Below are 21,914 nucleotides of genomic sequence, written 5' to 3'. Positions count from 1 at the left end.
GAGCTCCAAGAGCAGACATTCCGCCATCAGAGTTCCCACAAGGAAGATAAGACTCCCCTTACTGCGGGTGACTACGCTGCCGCAGAGGTTATGGTGCTGCAAAGGGTGCAGCGAGAGGTCTTTCCCACAGAGATGGCATGTCTGGAGCGGAAGGTGGAGCTATCCAATGACAGCCGGTTGAGACAGCTGGCTCCTGAATTGGACGACAAAGGCATTCTACGGGTCGGAGGTCGTCTGAGAAGGGCCCAGGGTCTAACCGAGGATACTAAGCACCCCATCTTGCTGCCACAGAAACACGCAGTGACTGACCTGGTCATCCGTCAGCATGACACCAGATTGCATCACCCTGGATCGGAGAGACTCTTCGCTGAACTGAGAAGGCGGTACTGGATACTCCGTGGCCGGGAGGCGGTGCGCCGCTACCAGAGCAGGTGCACAGAGTGCCGCAAGTTAAGAGCCAGGCCAGTCATACCGATGATGTCTGACCTCCCGGCAGCCCGTCTCCAGATCAACAAAGCGCCCTTCCATCAAACTGGGATGGATTGCTTTGGGCCCTTCTCTGTCCGGGCCGAGGTCGGACGAACAACAGCCAAGCGATGGGGCATCGTCTTCAAATGCCTAACCTCAAACGCCATCCATCTAGAGGTGTTGGCAGACCTGTCAGCAGCCAGCTTCCTCATGTCCTTCCGTCGTTTCACCGGGAGGAGAGGGCGTCCCGGTGTCCTCCTCTCCGACAATGGGACCAACTTCCACGGTGGGGAAGCTGAGCTGAAGAGGAACTACAGAGACATGACAGAGGAGTTGAAGAAAGAACTAGCCCCCCTCCAAGTCGACTTCCAGTACAACCCACCTAGCGCCCCTCATTTCGGAGGAGTGTGGGAGAGGGAAGTCAGGTCAGTGAAAGCGGCTCTCAACTTCGCCCTTGGAGGACAGGTCCCCAAAGCAGAGGTCTTCGCCACAGTGTTGGTTGAAGTGGAGGCCATCCTCAACTCTAAGCCGTTGGGATACACGAGTAGCGACCTTGCTGACCTCGATCCCATCACGCCCAACTCTCTCCTCATGGGGCGGCCAGACACAGCCCTCCCACTCGCCGCCTATGCCTCAACTGATGACGTCAGTGATCGTACCTGGAAGTACAGTCAGGCTGTAGCTGACCAGTTCTGGAGGAGGTACACTTCAGAATATCTTCCCAATATGCAAGGCCGTCGCAAGTGGCACAGAGAGCGCAGTAACTTGGAAGTTGGCACTCCCGTCATGCTTGTAGATCCGGCGTTACCCAGAGCGCATTGGCTCCTGGGGCGGGTGAAGACTGTCGTCAAAGGGAAGGATGGAAGGGTCCGCTCGGCGATAGTGGACACAGGCCGAAGAACCTACCATCGACCCGTGGCTCGTCTTATCGAGCTCCCCCCACACCCTGACCTGAGCCCCCCTGATTAGTTTATGTAGCAACCTTCATTTTAATATTACTGATTTCCTTCCTGTAAATCAGGGGGCGGCTGTTCTGAAGGTTTGCATATTTTCATATTGTTGTCCCTTTAATTGCATGTAAGGACAATTATAGTTCATACTTATAGTTCATGTTAATGGGGTATTGTATTACTCATTTATTTGTTTGCCCTTTTATTATGTCAGTTTGGTGTTATTAGTTTGTAATGAGACCTATCTGCGCGGAGTGATTTGGTCCACTGGGGATACGGTCACTCGCGCAGTTAATTAATTCAGTCTCGCGTAGTCGGCCACGAGGGAAGGGTTCGTCGTATTACAACCGGCCGTTGGAAACCGCACGGTGCGGACGTAAGTCGAGAAATATAACGAATTAGGATATTCGTGAGTTTCGTGCTGTCGGCAGCACGGTGTATCGGTAGACACCAGGTGCGTTTGCCGTCCGTCCGCCCGCTAGCGTTTCTCGGGGAGAAGAGCTAGCGGAGGGCTAAGCGAAGAGCTAGCGATCCAGGAGCACGTGCTCGCGGCCTAGTCGCCAGAGGGACCCAGGAAGAGGCTGGTCTCCCTCGATCCAGACGAGGTTCGTGAGGCGGGTTCAAGCCCCCTACCAGGCAGCACCGCCGATCTTCACCCCAACACCAAGGGAGGTGTCCCCCCTCTCCAACGCCCCCCTTTGTATCCGGCAGTTTCGACTCACCCCCTCTCCCCTCCCCCACTCCAAGTGCACCAACGACCCAGCGGCGCCGCACTACGAGCACGAGGACATACGTTAGGCCCACCGAGGGACCTCAGGTCGGACTGTCTGCGTGTGTGTGTGCTGTGTGATTGGGTTAAAGGGAGGGTACAGCATTGGGGAGATAGAGTGTGAGTGTGTATTGAAGTGTTTATATGTCAATGTGTTTAATGTGTATATCTAGGGTAGTTTATTGTCTGTATTAAACTGTTAAACGTAGCTTTGGTCTCCTCTCACTCTTAACTAAATACGTACAGGTTTATTATATTAATTGTTTATAGATTCCTTTATTCAGATTACATCCCTTTGGTGATTATACAGTCCTTTATAGGCTCCGGTACTTCCTTCAGTACAATACGTTTTCTCTTGTCTACATTGAAAAAGCTCATTGCTGCCGCAAGATTCCACATCAGATGGCTCTGTCTCTCCGGGTGCCTCCCCAGGGCATTCAGAAAGGGTTTCGGTGACCAACCTTGGATTACCAATGGGCAGAGGAGGAGGGACTCCTGTCACAAACAAGTGATGGTATTTCAGCTCCTCAATCAATCCTTCGATTGGATTTGGTGATGAGACGATTTGCTTCAGGACTGCATAACTAAAAGCCCGTCCATTCTTCAGGAGGTCACACACATCTTTCTTGGCCTTTTCAACCACCTCTAGGATCACTGGTGGTGTCTTATCCTTCATGCAGACTCTGCGCAGGTGACAGGATAGAGAGTCTTGGGTCCTCAAACAAACTGGACAGAGTAGATAGTGTCTATGTGCAGCTGCAGATTTCCTGGTAATAGAAAAGAAATACGTTCATTCAGAAGTCGTCACAACAAAACATTTAAAACATGGTAATACTTCATGAGCAATTACACTATATATATATATATATATATATATATATATATATATATATATATATATATATATATATATATATATATATATAAACAGAGGCATTAAATATTACTTACTTTTCCCCAGCCATTTCTTAAGATGAGACAGTGAGTGAAGATGAATCTCTGGAAGAATTACGGCTGTTCAGAAGAAAGACAAATTAGAACAATAACCTTTAAGAATGTAAGCTTTAGCTCTCTAGGCAGAATGGTCAAATCAAATTTAGCAAATTAAGAATGTAAGCTTTAGTTCTCTAGGCAGAATTGTCAAATCAAATATAGCAAATTAAAAAGGCTTTTTGAAGAGAAAACCCTTCTTGATCAGAAATAGCAATTAAAATTGCTTTTAAAGGCTATTGCCAAGGAATAACAGCGCTTTAGAAGTAGAAGGCAGCAATTAGAATTGCTTTTGATTCAATGGATGGCCAAGGAATATGCTCTTCGGAAGTTCAGTAGATTTCAGCTGGTAGATTTCTGTGGGTAGTGGCAGGAACCTTCTTGCTTCAGAAATTTCTGAGAGTGAATTCTTTCAAAATCAGTCCAGTATTTATAATGCCAAAGTCTTTGCTCATTGGTTAACAGAGCCCCAGTGCAGTGAAGCCCCACCCCTTTATTCATGTGCTGCTTTAGAAATTGTAAATGGCCCATTCAAATTGGTTTCACATCTTTTGGGGAAGGGCCATTCAAACTGGTTTCACTTGAAGAAATTATGCAAAACTGCATTGCAGTTCCACAGTTGCTCTGTGTGTGAATGAAATGCATCCATTTATGTACAGACACAATTATTATCTTTTCCAGACATTGGGGAATGTGTGATTGAAATGATGAATCAAATGTGGAGAAAAAGCCAATCTTGGAAAAAGTCTGCAAGTTTGCTGAAGTTTAACCAAAATGAGATACACATCTTCAAAAACACAGGTAAGAACACGCCCCTTTCAGCTTGCAACAATAGCTTGTGGGGGGAGGAGCTTTATGCAACAGGCATTATAAATACTGGAATTTCATGGTGAAGAATCTTAAATGCATCAAAGGTAAGCCTTTCTTTTATTTTTTATCAAAATATGTTGATATGATCTGTAGATATAAAATACACTCAGCTCTTCATGATCTACAAAAAAGTAATATCTGAATTATTTTCTCTCTTCACATACTGAAAATTGTATAGGGGTATTACTTACTATTATTTTGTAATATTTGATATAGTACCATTCTCCTTTTTACATTCCATGCTTTGTAATGCCTTGTATGTAATGCCCTGCTAAGTAATGCCTTTTTTTTCTAATTCAAGTAAAACAGCAAACAGGCACTACTTGCTCTGTCCACGCTGTCTCAAAACACAAGCAAGCCTGTCTGTCCATTTGCGGAGGGTATGCTTGAAGGATGGCTCTGATGCCGATGTTAATGCCATTGTTGACAAAGCAAAGCACGATGCAGACCAATTTTTGATTTTGCTTAAATTGTGAAATATATCATATGAATCTGCATGAAAACTATTTGGGGAGATGTTAGGAACCCAGCCTCACAATCTCTGATGTTTTTTTCTATTTTTAAACATTATTTTTAGGTGTTCACCACAGGTGCTGATGCGTCAGCATATGTGCGAAAGTCCTCCATGACATACCCTCCCGATCCCCGACGGTCAGTCCGACGACCATGCACTATTTTCGGACACCTTCTGAGGACATCCTGCCCACTCTGGAGGATGGAAACAAGGGCCTAGAAGAAGAATAAAAACATTTTCACCGTTTTTGAGACTAAGTCCATCCACATTTAGGCACAGAATGGAAATAAAAACGTTTTTGGCCGTTTTTTTTACTAAGCCCATTTGGACTTGTCTCAGAAGCAGAATAAAAACATTGTAACTGTTTTTTGAGAGTATCCTTGTGGACTTAGACTCAGAATGGGAATAAAAACGTTTTTGCCCATTTTTTTAGTGTCCAGCTCCAGTTAAAGTATCGCAGAGAGTAGCTTTGTAGTGCTGTGTAAGTGAGAGATCTTTTTGTCAGTCTTAACGACCCTGTCATTCACAAAAAACACTTATTTCGGGAGAGGTAAGCTCTAGAGATGCGCGGATGGGCTATTATTTCATCCGCAACCGCATCACAAAACGCTTGATCTGCCCGCCATCCAAAACCATTTTCAAAACCGCACCCGCCCGCCATCCGCCTGTTGTTTTTAGGTATATGCGCTGCTGACGCGAGGCTAGAAAGTTCTTGCCTGTTCTTGAAAGGAGACTGATCCAATGCCGCAAAGATATTTAAAGGATAAAGTCCCTAGTATGAAAGCCTATTGGCTATGTTGTAGCCTATCCCCAGAATATTATCAGTGAAGTGACGTCTGTCTCCGATCGATGCACAGGGAGAAACTTTAAAATAGCCAAGCACATCGGCAAACCTGACCTTACCATAGGCTAGTAGGCCTACACTTTTTTATCATTGTAATAAAACGCAATTTGGTACACCATTTTAATATGGTAATATAGCCTACTGTGTTTTTTTTTTTTTGCAAAATGAAAGATCGAGCCTATTAATTCCGAAATTTCACCGCATTGAAGGCTATATAGGCTACTGTAACAAGCCCAACACTTGCCTGCTTGCCTTGCAAATCAAAGTTTTCCGACTATCTTTCTTACCTTCTTTCTTAGGTGTTGATGTTACTGAGCTAGAAGTTTAACTTGTTCTGCACATCTCGCGCTGCCAATGCCTGATGTCACTTCTGAGTCAAATCACTCCATCATCTCTTTGAAATTCCTCATCATGTCTGGTTCTCCCTCAGATGCCTGTGACCTCACACTGGACCCCAACACGGCCGGCAGACTCCTCTCTCTGTCTGAGGACAACAGGAAGGTGACGTGGGTTGGAGAGGACCAGTCGTATCCGGATCACCCAGACAGAATTCCGGATCACTCACTACTCAGTTCTTCTTATCACCAGCCCCGCATACACCCCTACACGAATCGCAAAGCCACTATGTGGTCCCTCCCGATTAGAAAATCCATAAACATCATGGGCGATTCGAATTCAGCCCGTATCCCAAAAGTAAGACCGGACACCAAACTCATTGTTTTATCGGTTGGCATAAACAACCCTCATTAATTTCTCACGTAATTTATCTGCACCACATCAGACCCTATTAACACGCCTTAATTCATTCATCACTATAAAATACACACTTTTCGAAATACACCATTCTGAATTTCACACAACTCATGACGACATACATTGGACAGCAGACACTGCATCACACGCACTTCAACATTGGCTGTGGGAAAAAGAGTTTCCTCGACGCACATGGTTGTTGTTAAAAAGCATATTTTTACTTAACACAGCACAACCGTCGAGTCACTTGCACAACTCAAGCCTCCCTCAATTCTAAGGCTACGTTTACACGATGACTGTCTGAACAGAAGACGCAAAAGTGGCGTTGAGTCTTCACTTTTTATTCCGCGTTTAGAGGAGAGGAAATCTGCGTGCATACGGTGACGCAAAAGTGTCTGAGCCATGTCTGAACGCATGCGTAGAATCTTCCTTCTCTTATCCGTGTCGCCAAAAACCAAAAAGATCCTTCTCTGTTCAGTAATACTATCTGTAAATATCCTGTACATTTCGTGGAAAAACTCCTGTATACTTGTTAGAGCTGCCAGAGCAGCTTGAAGGTCCGATGCATTGAAATAATCTGACATGTTTGTTGTACTGGCACATGTATGTGACGTAAACGCGTACGCAACGTGAGCAGATCTGAGCAGTGTTTTGCGTCTTGGCCGTTTAGACGGAAACGCTAAGGCGGAGCGTATTCAACTTTTCCACCCTGGAGGGTGGTTTCAGATTTATGCGTTTTCATGCCCCAAAAACGCTGTCACCGTCTAAACGAAAGGCACTTCCGATAAAAATTTTGTCGTTTTCACCCGCAAGCGTCCTTGTGTAAACGGGGCCTAAAACTCTGGCCTTCTTAAGGAGCACCAGAATGGGTGTGGCTCAATTAGCCTATTAGACTATTATGGCTAACAGCCAGACAGGAATATGTGCATCTTTTAAAACATGGTTTAAAACACTGAAGATGCCATTCACATCTCCTTCCCCCTCTTTTAAGCTTGCAAACACGGTTCCAAGCGCAGTAGATAAAAAAAGGTAAAATATTGTGCAAGTAATAAGTATTAAATAAACAGTTCAAAGAGTCTCTCTGGTGACCGCCAATCTTCATTCCAAGATCACTCCTTCTTGGCCAAACACTGCACTCTTCACAGTACACAGGCCCAGCTCTGAGACTTCCTCCATCCAGACCTCCAGACCACCTGCAAAATCCGCTCAGGCCTCTGCAGTTCCAGCAAATAACTTGGCCTCTGAGCACTTTCCCTGGGCTGCAGACTGGTCCTCCACGGGATGTCATCAGGAAGTCCTCAGCCATTACTGTCCTCCGCCACTGCTGTTCTGTTAAGGCTTGGCAATAGCTCCCCACATGGCTCACGTCAGCAACAAGGAGTTCCCGAGCTATTCCTCCTTCAGGCATTGGCCAACCCCAAAGGACAGCAGTTCAACTCCACCAGTGATCTCCCCTCCCAGCAGGTCTCTTCGTCTACCTGCTCACCCTTCCCTGCGGCTTCCACCATGAAGCTCCTCAAACAATATTTTCCGAAATGTGGGTCCCCTCCACTCAGCTAGAGGAATCATCCCACCACTGCCACCAAATGTGAAAAAGAGTTTTCTCGACGCACAAGGTTGTTGTTAAAAAGCATATTTTTACTTTAAACACATAGCACAACCGTCGAGTCACTTGCACAACTCAAGCCTCCCTCCAGTCTAAAACCCTGGCCTTCTTAAGGAGCACCAGAATGGGTGTGGCTCAATTAGCCTATGAGCCACAGCTGCAGACTATTACGGCTAACAGCCAGACAGGAATATGTGCATCTTTTAAAACATGGTTTAAAACAATGAAGGTGCCATTCACATCTTCACAGGCTGGATCAGTTAAACTTCGGGCGGGGACTAAGTCCCAACAGGGACACCCCCGTCCCCAGGAATCTAACATTCTGAACCTATCCACCATCTTCCATCTGTCAGAAACGGAAACTCAGCTGCTGGAGAGGGGCCTCAGTTTCATCCCCACCCCTCGTATTTCAGATCAACTCAAATTCCGAAATGGGTCCCCTAATCGGACTGAGTGGTGCGGTTGGTCGCCAACGGTCTGGAAGTCTTCCCGGAGCTCCAGAGCAGCGGGACAACGTCGCGTCTGAGGCCGAAACGGGTGCCCTAATCGGACTGAGTGGTGCGGTTGGAGAATACACTAAGCCCCACCCCTTTAGTCATGTGCTGCTTCAGAAATTGTAAATGGGCCATTCAAATTGGTTTCACATCTTTTGTGGAAGGACCAGTCAAACTGGTTTCACTTGAAGAAATTATCCAAAAATGCATTGCAGTTCCACAGTTGCTCTGTGTGTGAATGAAATGCATCCATTTATGTACAGACACAATTATTTATTTTCCAGACCTTGGGGAATGTGTGATTGAAATGATGAATCAAAATGTGAAGTGCAAATGTTAATAAAATATCTTGAAAGTGTATCTCTGTCTTTGGAAAAAAAGCCAATCTTGGAAAAAGTCTGCAAGTGTGTTGAAGTTTACCAAAATGAGAGAAACCTCAGCAGTCCTCTAGAATGAATAAGATTTTTAATTGATATATCTCTAAAGATAAGAAACAGGATATCACCACAGAACCTCAATTTAAGTTACACAAGCTAGAACAAGTTGCAAAACAGCTACACAACAAAAACAAAAATCAGCACTAAAAAACACATATGAAACATTTCACCAAAATGGGTCATTTCACGCTTTTGGAGTCCTCATCCCTATCCTTTAAAGAGCCATCAGCACAAACAAACACACAGATGAAACATTTCACCAAACAGGGACATGTCATATGTGTCTCTGAAGGCAGATGCCCTGTAAGCTTTAGGAGTCACCCGCCGCCCCACCACCCCCCAAAGGTCAAAGGCCACGCATCATATTCAGAGTTTATCCATACATGCCAAGAATTGATCCACTAAAAAACATATGAAACATCTCACCAAACGGGTCATGGTACGATTTTGGAGTCCTCATCCCAGGTAGTCAAAAACTGCTTTCTTCTGAGGGTCATCCAGGCGGTTAGCTGCTGTCTGAAATACCCTCCGTACAACCTGGCTGCTCACCTGGGGGACGTTGCACTTTTGCTGGAGCTTTATCAGATCACCAGCTGCATTGTTAATTGGCTTACCGCGGGAGGACACAAAGAAAAAATCATCTCCATCCTTTTCATCCTGCTCATCTCGCTTACGTTTCCTTTCGCCAGCAAGGAGCTGTGGCCGCACTTTGTTGTAATATTTCTCAAACCACGCCTCCTCCTTCTTGGACAGGACAATTGAGAAATGTGCAGCCGTCTTGTGGTCCTTTACAAAAACGATTGAATCATCATCTGCGTGTTTCCGTTCAAGCCATTCCTTGACCTGTAACAAAAAGAGGATATGCCATTGATTAGGAAATGTAAGGCTAAAATGTCAGGGTAAATTTATCAATAGAGCACATAAGAGCACAATAGAGCAGTAACACTCACCTTCATGCTCTGCACCACACATGGCCGTTGGCAGTGTCTTAGTATGACAATTGCCTCAAGATAGTATAGCACAAATATGCACTCAGTCCTACTCAGGGAGGAAGAAGAACTGTCATCAAGTTGATTCATGATTTTCACTAAGTCACCTTCACCTTTATCAAGAACAGCCAAGCATTCACGAGGTGTGGGTTGACTTTTGTCAAACAACAAGGCATGCCTCTTTTGCACAATTTCTTTGCTCGCTTGCTTAGAGAGGACACTCTGTGAAGAAGTTAAAAAACTCAAATATAACGTGCACTGCTTGTAGAGCTCCCTGTCATCCTGTCTCAAGCCGGTCCTTGTCAAGTGGAACTCCAAGAACCTTTTCAAGCACTTGATGTAATTTCCTGATGTTTGTGCCTTATACCCTGCCTTAGCCTGTTGACCCAGGAAGTCTCTGAGCTTCTCTCTGTCATTGACAAACTTCAAAGATGGTTCCGTAGGATCAGCAAAATACAGGTACCGGGAAACAGTGTCAACCTCCTGTTGGTACTTTGCATTTTCGTAATCATTCTTTAGGTAGTCTGCAAAGCGCTTGAGCAATGGATGATCTGCTGAATGCTTTTTCAAAATGCCTAAATCCTTCGCTTTCACCATTTTGTCTTTGGTATACGTTTTCTCTTGTCTACATTGAAAAAGCTCATTGCTGCCGCAAGATTCCACATCAGATGGCTCTGTCTCTCCGGGTGCCTCCCCAGGGCATTCAGAAAGGGTTTCGGTGACCAACCTTGGATTACCAATGGGCAGAGGAGGAGGGACTCCTGTCACAAACAAGTGATGGTATTTCAGCTCCTCAATCAATCCTTCGATTGGATTTGGTGATGAGACGATTTGCTTCAGGACTGCATAACTAAAAGCCCGTCCATTCTTCAGGAGGTCACACACATCTTTCTTGGCCTTTTCAACCACCTCTAGGATCACTGGTGGTGTCTTATCCTTCATGCAGACTCTGCGCAGGTGACAGGATAGAGAGTCTTGGGTCCTCAAACAAACTGGACAGAGTAGATAGTGTCTATGTGCAGCTGCAGATTTCCTGGTAATAGAAAAGAAATACCTTCATTCAGAAGTCGTCACAACAAAACATTTAAAACATGGTAATACTTCATGAGCAATTACACTATATATATATATATATATATATATATATATATATATATATATATATAAACAGAGGCATTAAATATTACTTACTTTTCCCCAGCCATTTCTTAAGATGAGACAGTGAGTGAAGATGAATCTCTGGAAGAATTACGGCTGTTCAGAAGAAAGACAAATTAGAACAATAACCTTTAAGAATGTAAGCTTTAGCTCTCTAGGCAGAATGGTCAAATCAAATTTAGCAAATTAAGAATGTAAGCTTTAGTTCTCTAGGCAGAATTGTCAAATCAAATATAGCAAATTAAAAAGGCTTTTTGAAGAGAAAACCCTTCTTGATCAGAAATAGCAATTAAAATTGCTTTTAAAGGCTATTGCCAAGGAATAACAGCGCTTTAGAAGTAGAAGGCAGCAATTAGAATTGCTTTTGATTCAATGGATGGCCAAGGAATATGCTCTTCGGAAGTTCAGTAGATTTCAGCTGGTAGATTTATGTGGGAAGTGGCAGGAACCTTCTTGCTTCAGAAATTTCTGAGAGTGAATTCTTTCAAAATCAGTCCAGTATTTATAATGCCAAAGTCTTTGCTCATTGGTTAACAGAGCCCCAGTGCAGTGAAGCCCCACCCCTTTATTCATGTGCTGCTTTAGAAATTGTAAATAGCCCATTCAAATTGGTTTCACATCTTTTGGGGAAGGGCCATTCAAACTGGTTTCACTTGAAGAAATTATGCAAAACTGCATTGCAGTTCCACAGTTGCTCTGTGTGTGAATGAAATGCATCCATTTATGTACAGACACAATTATTATCTTTTCCAGACATTGGGGAATGTGTGATTGAAATGATGAATCAAATGTGGAGAAAAAGCCAATCTTGGAAAAAGTCTGCAAGTTTGCTGAAGTTTAACCAAAATGAGATACACATCTTCAAAAACACAGGTAAGAACACGCCCCTTTCAGCTTGCAACAATAGCTTGTGGGGGGAGGAGCTTTATGCAACAGGCATTATAAATACTGGAATTTCATGGTGAAGAATCTTAAATGCATCAAAGGTAAGCCTTTCTTTTATTTTTTATCAAAATATGTTGATATGATCTGTAGATATAAAATACACTCAGCTCTTCATGATCTACAAAAAAGTAATATCTGAATTATTTTCTCTCTTCACATACTGAAAATTGTATAGGGGTATTACTTACTATTATTTTGTAATATTTGATATAGTACCATTCTCCTTTTTACATTCCATGCTTTGTAATGCCTTGTATGTAATGCCCTGCTAAGTAATGCCTTTTTTTTCTAATTCAAGTAAAACAGCAAACAGGCACTACTTGCTCTGTCCACGCTGTCTCAAAACACAAGCAAGCCTGTCTGTCCATTTGCGGAGGGTATGCTTGAAGGATGGCTCTGATGCCGATGTTAATGCCATTGTTGACAAAGCAAAGCACGATGCAGACCAATTTTTGATTTTGCTTAAATTGTGAAATATATCATATGAATCTGCATGAAAACTATTTGGGGAGATGTTAGGAACCAAGCCTCACAATCTCTGATGTTTTTTTCTATTTTTAAACATTATTTTTAGGTGTTCACCACAGGTGCTGATGCGTCAGCATATGTGCGAAAGTCCTCCATGACATACCCTCCCGATCCCCGACGGTCAGTCCGACGACCATGCACTATTTTCGGACACCTTCTGAGGACATCCTGCCCACTCTGGAGGATGGAAACAAGGGCCTAGAAGAAGAATAAAAACATTTTCACCGTTTTTGAGACTAAGTCCATCCACATTTAGGCACAGAATGGAAATAAAAACGTTTTTGGCCGTTTTTTTTACTAAGCCCATTTGGACTTGTCTCAGAAGCAGAATAAAAACATTGTAACTGTTTTTTGAGAGTATCCTTGTGGACTTAGACTCAGAATGGGAATAAAAACGTTTTTGCCCATTTTTTTAGTGTCCAGCTCCAGTTAAAGTATCACAGAGAGTAGCTTTGTAGTGCTGTGTAAGTGAGAGATCTTTTTGTCAGTCTTAACGACCCTGTCATTCACAAAAAACACTTATTTCGGGAGAGGTAAGCTCTAGAGATGCGCGGATGGGCTATTATTTCATCCGCAACCGCATCACAAAACGCTTGATCTGCCCGCCATCCAAAACCATTTTCAAAACCGCACCCGCCCGCCATCCGCCTGTTGTTTTTAGGTATATGCGCTGCTGACGCGAGGCTAGAAAGTTCTTGCCTGTTCTTGAAAGGAGACTGATCCAATGCCGCAAAGATATTTAAAGGATAAAGTCCCTAGTATGAAAGCCTATTGGCTATGTTGTAGCCTATCCCCAGAATATTATCAGTGAAGTGACGTCTGTCTCCGATCGATGCACAGGGAGAAACTTTAAAATAGCCAAGCACATCGGCAAACCTGACCTTACCATAGGCTAGTAGGCCTACACTTTTTTATCATTGTAATAAAACGCAATTTGGTACACCATTTTAATATGGTAATATAGCCTACTGTGTTTTTTTTTTTTTTGCAAAATGAAAGATCGAGCCTATTAATTCCGAAATTTCACCGCATTGAAGGCTATATAGGCTACTGTAACAAGCCCAACACTTGCCTGCTTGCCTTGCAAATCAAAGTTTTCCGACTATCTTTCTTACCTTCTTTCTTAGGTGTTGATGTTACTGAGCTAGAAGTTTAACTTGTTCTGCACATCTCGCGCTGCCAATGCCTGATGTCACTTCTGAGTCAAATCACTCCATCATCTCTTTGAAATTCCTCATCATGTCTGGTTCTCCCTCAGATGCCTGTGACCTCACACTGGACCCCAACACGGCCGGCAGACTCCTCTCTCTGTCTGAGGACAACAGGAAGGTGACGTGGGTTGGAGAGGACCAGTCGTATCCGGATCACCCAGACAGAATTCCGGATCACTCACTACTCAGTTCTTCTTATCACCAGCCCCGCATACACCCCTACACGAATCGCAAAGCCACTATGTGGTCCCTCCCGATTAGAAAATCCATAAACATCATGGGCGATTCGAATTCAGCCCGTATCCCAAAAGTAAGACCGGACACCAAACTCATTGTTTTATCGGTTGGCATAAACAACCCTCATTAATTTCTCACGTAATTTATCTGCACCACATCAGACCCTATTAACACGCCTTAATTCATTCATCACTATAAAATACACACTTTTCGAAATACACCATTCTGAATTTCACACAACTCATGACGACATACATTGGACAGCAGACACTGCATCACACGCACTTCAACATTGGCTGTGGGAAAAAGAGTTTCCTCGACGCACATGGTTGTTGTTAAAAAGCATATTTTTACTTAACACAGCACAACCGTCGAGTCACTTGCACAACTCAAGCCTCCCTCAATTCTAAGGCTACGTTTACACGATGACTGTCTGAACAGAAGACGCAAAAGTGGCGTTGAGTCTTCACTTTTTATTCCGCGTTTAGAGGAGAGGAAATCTGCGTGCATACGGTGACGCAAAAGTGTCTGAGCCATGTCTGAACGCATGCGTAGAATCTTCCTTCTCTTATCCGTGTCGCCAAAAACCAAAAAGATCCTTCTCTGTTCAGTAATACTATCTGTAAATATCCTGTACATTTCGTGGAAAAACTCCTGTATACTTGTTAGAGCTGCCAGAGCAGCTTGAAGGTCCGATGCATTGAAATAATCTGACATGTTTGTTGTACTGGCACATGTATGTGACGTAAACGCGTACGCAACGTGAGCAGATCTGAGCAGTGTTTTGCGTCTTGGCCGTTTAGACGGAAACGCTAAGGCGGAGCGTATTCAACTTTTCCACCCTGGAGGGTGGTTTCAGATTTATGCGTTTTCATGCCCCAAAAACGCTGTCACCGCCTAAACGAAAGGCACTTCCGATAAAAATTTTGTCGTTTTCACCCGCAAGCGTCCTTGTGTAAACGGGGCCTAAAACTCTGGCCTTCTTAAGGAGCACCAGAATGGGTGTGGCTCAATTAGCCTATTAGACTATTATGGCTAACAGCCAGACAGGAATATGTGCATCTTTTAAAACATGGTTTAAAACACTGAAGATGCCATTCACATCTCCTTCCCCCTCTTTTAAGCTTGCAAACACGGTTCCAAGCGCAGTAGATAAAAAAAGGTAAAATATTGTGCAAGTAATAAGTATTAAATAAACAGTTCAAAGAGTCTCTCTGGTGACCGCCAATCTTCATTCCAAGATCACTCCTTCTTGGCCAAACACTGCACTCTTCACAGTACACAGGCCCAGCTCTGAGACTTCCTCCATCCAGACCTCCAGACCACCTGCAAAATCCGCTCAGGCCTCTGCAGTTCCAGCAAATAACTTGGCCTCTGAGCACTTTCCCTGGGCTGCAGACTGGTCCTCCACGGGATGTCATCAGGAAGTCCTCAGCCATTACTGTCCTCCGCCACTGCTGTTCTGTTAAGGCTTGGCAATAGCTCCCCACATGGCTCACGTCAGCAACAAGGAGTTCCCGAGCTATTCCTCCTTCAGGCATTGGCCAACCCCAAAGGACAGCAGTTCAACTCCACCAGTGATCTCCCCTCCCAGCAGGTCTCTTCGTCTACCTGCTCACCCTTCCCTGCGGCTTCCACCATGAAGCTCCTCAAACAATATTTTCCGAAATGTGGGTCCCCTCCACTCAGCTAGAGGAATCATCCCACCACTGCCACCAAATGTGAAAAAGAGTTTTCTCGACGCACAAGGTTGTTGTTAAAAAGCATATTTTTACTTTAAACACATAGCACAACCGTCGAGTCACTTGCACAACTCAAGCCTCCCTCCAGTCTAAAACCCTGGCCTTCTTAAGGAGCACCAGAATGGGTGTGGCTCAATTAGCCTATGAGCCACAGCTGCAGACTATTACGGCTAACAGCCAGACAGGAATATGTGCATCTTTTAAAACATGGTTTAAAACAATGAAGGTGCCATTCACATCTTCACAGGCTGGATCAGTTAAACTTCGGGCGGGGACTAAGTCCCAACAGGGACACCCCCGTCCCCAGGAATCTAACATTCTGAACCTATCCACCATCTTCCATCTGTCAGAAACGGAAACTCAGCTGCTGGAGAGGGGCCTCAGTTTCATCCCCACCCCTCGTATTTCAGATCAACTCAAATTCCGAAATGGGTCCCCTAATCGGACTGAGTGGTGCGGTTGGTCGCCAACGGTCTGGAAGTCTTCCCGGAGCTCCAGAGCAGCGGGACAACGTCGCGTCTGAGGCCGAAACGGGTGCCCTAATCGGACTGAGTGGTGCGGTTGGAGAATACACTAAGCCCCACCCCTTTAGTCATGTGCTGCTTCAGAAATTGTAAATGGGCCATTCAAATTGGTTTCACATCTTTTGTGGAAGGACCAGTCAAACTGGTTTCACTTGAAGAAATTATCCAAAAATGCATTGCAGTTCCACAGTTGCTCTGTGTGTGAATGAAATGCATCCATTTATGTACAGACACAATTATTTATTTTCCAGACCTTGGGGAATGTGTGATTGAAATGATGAATCAAAATGTGAAGTGCAAATGTTAATAAAATATCTTGAAAGTGTATCTCTGTCTTTGGAAAAAAAGCCAATCTTGGAAAAAGTCTGCAAGTGTGTTGAAGTTTACCAAAATGAGAGAAACCTCAGCAGTCCTCTAGAATGAATAAGATTTTTAATTGATATATCTCTAAAGATAAGAAACAGGATATCACCACAGAACCTCAATTTAAGTTACACAAGCTAGAACAAGTTGCAAAACAGCTACACAACAAAAACAAAAATCAGCACTAAAAAACACATATGAAACATTTCACCAAAATGGGTCATTTCACGCTTTTGGAGTCCTCATCCCTATCCTTTAAAGAGCCATCAGCACAAACAAACACACAGATGAAACATTTCACCAAACAGGGACATGTCATATGTGTCTCTGAAGGCAGATGCCCTGTAAGCTTTAGGAGTCACCCGCCGCCCCACCACCCCCCAAAGGTCAAAGGCCACGCATCATATTCAGAGTTTATCCATACATGCCAAGAATTGATCCACTAAAAAACATATGAAACATCTCACCAAACGGGTCATGGTACGATTTTGGAGTCCTCATCCCAGGTAGTCAAAAACTGCTTTCTTCTGAGGGTCATCCAGGCGGTTAGCTGCTGTCTGAAATACCCTCCGTACAACCTGGCTGCTCACCTGGGGGACGTTGCACTTTTGCTGGAGCTTTATCAGATCACCAGCTGCATTGTTAATTGGCTTACCGCGGGAGGACACAAAGAAAAAATCATCTCCATCCTTTTCATCCTGCTCATCTCGCTTACGTTTCCTTTCGCCAGCAAGGAGCTGTGGCCGCACTTTGTTGTAATATTTCTCAAACCACGCCTCCTCCTTCTTGGACAGGACAATTGAGAAATGTGCAGCCGTCTTGTGGTCCTTTACAAAAACGATTGAATCATCATCTGCGTGTTTCCGTTCAAGCCATTCCTTGACCTGTAACAAAAAGAGGATATGCCATTGATTAGGAAATGTAAGGCTAAAATGTCAGGGTAAATTTATCAATAGAGCACATAAGAGCACAATAGAGCAGTAACACTCACCTTCATGCTCTGCACCACACATGGCCGTTGGCAGTGTCTTAGTATGACAATTGCCTCAAGATAGTATAGCACAAATATGCACTCAGTCCTACTCAGGGAGGAAGAAGAACTGTCATCAAGTTGATTCATGATTTTCACTAAGTCACCTTCACCTTTATCAAGAACAGCCAAGCATTCACGAGGTGTGGGTTGACTTTTGTCAAACAACAAGGCATGCCTCTTTTGCACAATTTCTTTGCTCGCTTGCTTAGAGAGGACACTCTGTGAAGAAGTTAAAAAACTCAAATATAACGTGCACTGCTTGTAGAGCTCCCTGTCATCCTGTCTCAAGCCGGTCCTTGTCAAGTGGAACTCCAAGAACCTTTTCAAGCACTTGATGTAATTTCCTGATGTTTGTGCCTTATACCCTGCCTTAGCCTGTTGACCCAGGAAGTCTCTGAGCTTCTCTCTGTCATTGACAAACTTCAAAGATGGTTCCGTAGGATCAGCAAAATACAGGTACCGGGAAACAGTGTCAACCTCCTGTTGGTACTTTGCATTTTCGTAATCATTCTTTAGGTAGTCTGCAAAGCGCTTGAGCAATGGATGATCTGCTGAATGCTTTTTCAAAATGCCTAAATCCTTCGCTTTCACCATTTTGTCTTTGGTATACGTTTTCTCTTGTCTACATTGAAAAAGCTCATTGCTGCCGCAAGATTCCACATCAGATGGCTCTGTCTCTCCGGGTGCCTCCCCAGGGCATTCAGAAAGGGTTTCGGTGACCAACCTTGGATTACCAATGGGCAGAGGAGGAGGGACTCCTGTCACAAACAAGTGATGGTATTTCAGCTCCTCAATCAATCCTTCGATTGGATTTGGTGATGAGACGATTTGCTTCAGGACTGCATAACTAAAAGCCCGTCCATTCTTCAGGAGGTCACACACATCTTTCTTGGCCTTTTCAACCACCTCTAGGATCACTGGTGGTGTCTTATCCTTCATGCAGACTCTGCGCAGGTGACAGGATAGAGAGTCTTGGGTCCTCAAACAAACTGGACAGAGTAGATAGTGTCTATGTGCAGCTGCAGATTTCCTGGTAATAGAAAAGAAATACCTTCATTCAGAAGTCGTCACAACAAAACATTTAAAACATGGTAATACTTCATGAGCAATTACACTATATATATATATATATATATATATATATATATATATATATGTATATATATATATATATATATATATATATAAACAGAGGCATTAAATATTACTTACTTTTCCCCAGCCATTTCTTAAGATGAGACAGTGAGTGAAGATGAATCTCTGGAAGAATTACGGCTGTTCAGAAGAAAGACAAATTAGAACAATAACCTTTAAGAATGTAAGCTTTAGCTCTCTAGGCAGAATGGTCAAATCAAATTTAGCAAATTAAGAATGTAAGCTTTAGTTCTCTAGGCAGAATTGTCAAATCAAATATAGCAAATTAAAAAGGCTTTTTGAAGAGAAAACCCTTCTTGATCAGAAATAGCAATTAAAATTGCTTTTAAAGGCTATTGCCAAGGAATAACAGCGCTTTAGAAGTAGAAGGCAGCAATTAGAATTGCTTTTGATTCAATGGATGGCCAAGGAATATGCTCTTCGGAAGTTCAGTAGATTTCAGCTGGTAGATTTCTGTGGGAAGTGGCAGGAACCTTCTTGCTTCAGAAATTTCTGAGAGTGAATTCTTTCAAAATCAGTCCAGTATTTATAATGCCAAAGTCTTTGCTCATTGGTTAACAGAGCCCCAGTGCAGTGAAGCCCCACCCCTTTATTCATGTGCTGCTTTAGAAATTGTAAATGGCCCATTCAAATTGGTTTCACATCTTTTGGGGAAGGGCCATTCAAACTGGTTTCACTTGAAGAAATTATGCAAAACTGCATTGCAGTTCCACAGTTGCTCTGTGTGTGAATGAAATGCATCCATTTATGTACAGACACAATTATTATCTTTTCCAGACATTGGGGAATGTGTGATTGAAATGATGAATCAAATGTGGAGAAAAAGCCAATCTTGGAAAAAGTCTGCAAGTTTGCTGAAGTTTAACCAAAATGAGATACACATCTTCAAAAACACAGGTAAGAACACGCCCCTTTCAGCTTGCAACAATAGCTTGTGGGGGGAGGAGCTTTATGCAACAGGCATTATAAATACTGGAATTTCATGGTGAAGAATCTTAAATGCATCAAAGGTAAGCCTTTCTTTTATTTTTTATCAAAATATGTTGATATGATCTGTAGATATAAAATACACTCAGCTCTTCATGATCTACAAAAAAGTAATATCTGAATTATTTTCTCTCTTCACATACTGAAAATTGTATAGGGGTATTACTTACTATTATTTTGTAATATTTGATATAGTACCATTCTCCTTTTTACATTCCATGCTTTGTAATGCCTTGTATGTAATGCCCTGCTAAGTAATGCCTTTTTTTTCTAATTCAAGTAAAACAGCAAACAGGCACTACTTGCTCTGTCCACGCTGTCTCAAAACACAAGCAAGCCTGTCTGTCCATTTGCGGAGGGTATGCTTGAAGGATGGCTCTGATGCCGATGTTAATGCCATTGTTGACAAAGCAAAGCACGATGCAGACCAATTTTTGATTTTGCTTAAATTGTGAAATATATCATATGAATCTGCATGAAAACTATTTGGGGAGATGTTAGGAACCAAGCCTCACAATCTCTGATGTTTTTTTCTATTTTTAAACATTATTTTTAGGTGTTCACCACAGGTGCTGATGCGTCAGCATATGTGCGAAAGTCCTCCATGACATACCCTCCCGATCCCCGACGGTCAGTCCGACGACCATGCACTATTTTCGGACACCTTCTGAGGACATCCTGCCCACTCTGGAGGATGGAAACAAGGGCCTAGAAGAAGAATAAAAACATTTTCACCGTTTTTGAGACTAAGTCCATCCACATTTAGGCACAGAATGGAAATAAAAACGTTTTTGGCCGTTTTTTTTTACTAAGCCCATTTGGACTTGTCTCAGAAGCAGAATAAAAACATTGTAACTGTTTTTTGAGAGTATCCTTGTGGACTTAGACTCAGAATGGGAATAAAAACGTTTTTGCCCATTTTTTTAGTGTCCAGCTCCAGTTAAAGTATCACAGAGAGTAGCTTTGTAGTGCTGTGTAAGTGAGAGATCTTTTTGTCAGTCTTAACGACCCTGTCATTCACAAAAAACACTTATTTCGGGAGAGGTAAGCTCTAGAGATGCGCGGATGGGCTATTATTTCATCCGCAACCGCATCACAAAACGCTTGATCTGCCCGCCATCCAAAACCATTTTCAAAACCGCACCCGCCCGCCATCCGCCTGTTGTTTTTAGGTATATGCGCTGCTGACGCGAGGCTAGAAAGTTCTTGCCTGTTCTTGAAAGGAGACTGATCCAATGCCGCAAAGATATTTAAAGGATAAAGTCCCTAGTATGAAAGCCTATTGGCTATGTTGTAGCCTATCCCCAGAATATTATCAGTGAAGTGACGTCTGTCTCCGATCGATGCACAGGGAGAAACTTTAAAATAGCCAAGCACATCGGCAAACCTGACCTTACCATAGGCTAGTAGGCCTACACTTTTTTATCATTGTAATAAAACGCAATTTGGTACACCATTTTAATATGGTAATATAGCCTACTGTGTTTTTTTTTTTTTGCAAAATGAAAGATCGAGCCTATTAATTCCGAAATTTCACCGCATTGAAGGCTATATAGGCTACTGTAACAAGCCCAACACTTGCCTGCTTGCCTTGCAAATCAAAGTTTTCCGACTATCTTTCTTACCTTCTTTCTTAGGTGTTGATGTTACTGAGCTAGAAGTTTAACTTGTTCTGCACATCTCGCGCTGCCAATGCCTGATGTCACTTCTGAGTCAAATCACTCCATCATCTCTTTGAAATTCCTCATCATGTCTGGTTCTCCCTCAGATGCCTGTGACCTCACACTGGACCCCAACACGGCCGGCAGACTCCTCTCTCTGTCTGAGGACAACAGGAAGGTGACGTGGGTTGGAGAGGACCAGTCGTATCCGGATCACCCAGACAGAATTCCGGATCACTCACTACTCAGTTCTTCTTATCACCAGCCCCGCATACACCCCTACACGAATCGCAAAGCCACTATGTGGTCCCTCCCGATTAGAAAATCCATAAACATCATGGGCGATTCGAATTCAGCCCGTATCCCAAAAGTAAGACCGGACACCAAACTCATTGTTTTATCGGTTGGCATAAACAACCCTCATTAATTTCTCACGTAATTTATCTGCACCACATCAGACCCTATTAACACGCCTTAATTCATTCATCACTATAAAATACACACTTTTCGAAATACACCATTCTGAATTTCACACAACTCATGACGACATACATTGGACAGCAGACACTGCATCACACGCACTTCAACATTGGCTGTGGGAAAAAGAGTTTCCTCGACGCACATGGTTGTTGTTAAAAAGCATATTTTTACTTAACACAGCACAACCGTCGAGTCACTTGCACAAC

At 43.4% G+C, this 21,914-nt stretch overlaps 2 protein-coding genes across 2 annotated transcripts; both read right to left on the bottom strand.

Moving 5' to 3' along the window:
* Positions 1-9,088: 9,088 nt before the first annotated feature.
* On the bottom strand, positions 9,089-10,711 carry LOC115556649 (uncharacterized). Its single transcript, XM_030373822.1, has 2 exons — positions 9,646-10,711; positions 9,089-9,538 (listed from the first exon to the last, which is right to left on the bottom strand). Exons 1-2 carry the CDS (start codon positions 10,624-10,626, stop codon positions 9,152-9,154), a joined length of 1,368 nt encoding a protein of 455 aa, XP_030229682.1. The 5' UTR covers positions 10,627-10,711; the 3' UTR covers positions 9,089-9,151.
* Positions 10,712-16,826: 6,115 nt separating this feature from the next.
* Positions 16,827-18,449, bottom strand: LOC115556648 (uncharacterized). Its single transcript, XM_030373821.1, has 2 exons — positions 17,384-18,449; positions 16,827-17,276 (listed from the first exon to the last, which is right to left on the bottom strand). The coding sequence occupies exons 1-2, from the start codon at positions 18,362-18,364 to the stop codon at positions 16,890-16,892; spliced, it is 1,368 nt and encodes a 455-aa protein (XP_030229681.1). The 5' UTR covers positions 18,365-18,449; the 3' UTR covers positions 16,827-16,889.
* Between the last annotated feature and the right edge of the window lie 3,465 nt (positions 18,450-21,914).

This window comes from Gadus morhua, chromosome 13 (assembly GCF_902167405.1).
Source record: "Gadus morhua chromosome 13, gadMor3.0, whole genome shotgun sequence".
NCBI lineage: Eukaryota > Metazoa > Chordata > Actinopteri > Gadiformes > Gadidae > Gadus > Gadus morhua.
This window is presented reverse-complemented; position numbering and strand designations above follow the sequence as displayed.

Coding starts and splice junctions, on each gene's coding strand:
- LOC115556649 (XM_030373822.1), bottom strand. CDS start 10,626: ATGAAGGATAAGACACCACCAGTGATCCTAGAGGTGGTTGAAAAGGCC. Junction 9,539..9,645: donor GTGTGGTGCAGAGCATGAAG/GTGAGTGTTACT, acceptor TTTTTGTTACAG/GTCAAGGAATGGCTTGAACG.
- LOC115556648 (XM_030373821.1), bottom strand. CDS start 18,364: ATGAAGGATAAGACACCACCAGTGATCCTAGAGGTGGTTGAAAAGGCC. Junction 17,277..17,383: donor GTGTGGTGCAGAGCATGAAG/GTGAGTGTTACT, acceptor TTTTTGTTACAG/GTCAAGGAATGGCTTGAACG.